Source organism: Palaemon carinicauda, chromosome 27 (assembly GCF_036898095.1).
Source record: "Palaemon carinicauda isolate YSFRI2023 chromosome 27, ASM3689809v2, whole genome shotgun sequence".
NCBI classification, from domain to species: Eukaryota; Metazoa; Arthropoda; class Malacostraca; order Decapoda; family Palaemonidae; genus Palaemon; species Palaemon carinicauda.
Genome location: NC_090751.1, coordinates 46,736,950 through 46,739,449, shown reverse-complemented (window position 1 = coordinate 46,739,449; position 2,500 = coordinate 46,736,950). Strand labels below are relative to the sequence as shown.

At 33.4% G+C, this 2,500-nt stretch overlaps 1 protein-coding gene across 1 annotated transcript in view; it reads right to left on the bottom strand.

Moving 5' to 3' along the window:
- LOC137620889 (G-protein coupled receptor GRL101-like) overlaps positions 1–2,500 on the bottom strand; it is a 423,837-nt gene that overhangs the window by 418,387 nt on the left and 2,950 nt on the right. The window contains exon 2 of the mRNA XM_068351334.1: positions 2,087–2,158. Coding sequence (XP_068207435.1) covers positions 2,087–2,158 — 72 coding nt within the window. The remainder of the gene's footprint in view (positions 1–2,086; positions 2,159–2,500) is intronic.

Here is a 2,500-nt window from a genome sequence, read left to right as displayed (position 1 = left end):
TGTCGGCTAGCCTCCAAAATTGAGGGAAGTGCCTTGGTACATGTATGTATGATATGTATGTATATATATTCAGTTCGATTCGTATCCCCACAATCAAGGACTCTTAGAATTTAATCCACTGTTTTTTTCTGAGATCCAACAGATTCCTTTTCAAAAATCCTTTTGCCATGAAGACCGACAGGCAAGCATGTAAAAACAGAGTTAATGAAAATAGCTGGAGAATTCAGCGTCTCCCAATACGCGTTGTTACTCGTGGATACTTCAAGAGTTAAATTAAAGATATCAGAGTCCTGAGGGTATAAGAGGATAAAAATCCTATTTACCGAAAGTTCAGAACATTCCTGCAACGAGAGCTACTTTTGTAGATTACGAGAGAGAGAGAGAGAGAGAGAGAGAGAGAGAGAGAGAGAGAGAGAGAGAGAGAGAGAGAGAGAGAGAGAGAGAAAGATTTTAACATTGAGTTTCTAAGCTTTAAACTTTAAAGGATTTGCCATTTCTAAGATGTTCGTATTGCTCCAATTTTATCTTTTGTTTGGAGAAGTTACTTTTTCCGAGTTTTATGCTTTTTTTATCCATAACAAGGTTGATATTTCATCCTAACTTATAAAAGGAGTAACTAGTTTTGAAAGATCAAGAAAATCATATCTCTATTATTCATTCAGAAGACAAAATTATTACTCCTCATATGATTCCTTTCGTACGAGACTGGTTGATAGATTCAGTTATACAACCTAGCTTTGATGTTTATAGGTCAATCTAAAAATTACATTTTTATTTTTCAAATTGCACGCGAGCATAGTATACGTAAAAAAAAAAAAAAAAGAATAAAGTCTCAACTTTTTCAGAAATCTCCCGACATCATTTTAATGTTTAGTCGTTATTCTTTCTTCTGAAGGCCAATTCACGCTATGAAATCCTTGAAAGTGGATACCCTCGGAACCTTTCAAAACAAAGGGGAAATCATAAAAATTTTTATTTTCCGTGAATACTCGGCAATTACCGCTACAAATGAATAAGTGGCTTTACAGGGGAGCAGTTGGTGAAGGTAATTAAAACTGATAAGGAAAATATTGCCCCAAGAACACATATCGAGTTACCAAATTTATTTACTATTTGATTTCACTCAAACAGTTAATATCTTAATCATGCTGTGTTGAAAGGTGATGTTTAATCGCTTACAATAACACAGCAACCCTTTTGACATTAAGTGGTTTAATTCCAATCAAAACCTGACAAGCACAGTTGCCTTCTTGACTAATGATCTTGGATTAATCAAACAATGACAATTTTGATGAACAACGATATTCATTTTAGTAAATTGGGGAACATCTTAAAAAAACAAGAAATGAGAATCCTCGTGAATAATCTGTTCAAACTGTAAAATGACGCCAGACATTAAACATAAAAACTTTTATAAACCAGGTATAAAAGGTGATTTTTTTTTGCATCCGTAATGATGCATTTTATAAGGTAAGCTCTCTCTCTCTCTCTCTCTCTCTCTCTCTCTCTCTCTCTCTCTCTCTCTCTCTCTCTCTCTCTCTCTCTCTCTCTCTCTCTCTCTCTCTGTATATGATCCTTAACAAAAAAGGTGTTATTTTGCCTTTTAACGAAGGGAAACTTAAGAATACGAATTGAATGAGTTGTAAGAAGAGGGGAAATACCATACGTAATGTTTATCACCTTTCCCCTTCCTATAAGGGGTTGTGAAATGACTCTTCCATAATGAAAACATATTTGAGCGAAAATTTACTTAAATTAGCCCCGAAACTTACACAATTATTAAAAACATTCAAAAGGCATTTTTTTTTTTTGCAAAACTATTACTGGTTGAACGATACAAACTGCATGCAGTAAATATACGCTTGTAAGTTTCTTGTGCAGCAACAAAGTAAATAGATAAATACATAAGTAAATAAATAAACAAATAAACAACTAAATGTAGGAATAAATGCCAACATTATGCAAGGAATTGGGGTTTAAAGATCTCATCCTATCATCTGAAACCTTTTAGTACATAATGAAAGGCACTGCCATATCTGTTTGATGTTCAAAGATATAAGGTAATCAAACCAAGAACAATACTTACAGTGTCGTCAAGTTTCTGAGTCCGACAAACGCTCTGGGGGCGATCTCTTGTAGTTGTTGACTGCTCAAGTCACTAAGGAAAAAAAAAATATTTCCTATTATACCATCGCACACATCATCTCAAAAAGAATTTACTTAAAGTTATTATCACAATACTTAACATTTTACACAATATGGCCTAATAAATTTGGATAATTTAAATGTAATAAAACATTTCCAGAATGATATACGTTTGCAAACGACACATATGAAAATCATCCCACCAAATTTTACGAGTAGGTCAAATAGTTTTTGAGTTATGCGAATCACAAACACAAAAACAGACATACAAACATACGCCTATCAAAACAACTATCGCAACGAAGTTGGGGAAGATATAAAAAAGTATGCCGGTAATTTAATGAATTCATTAATA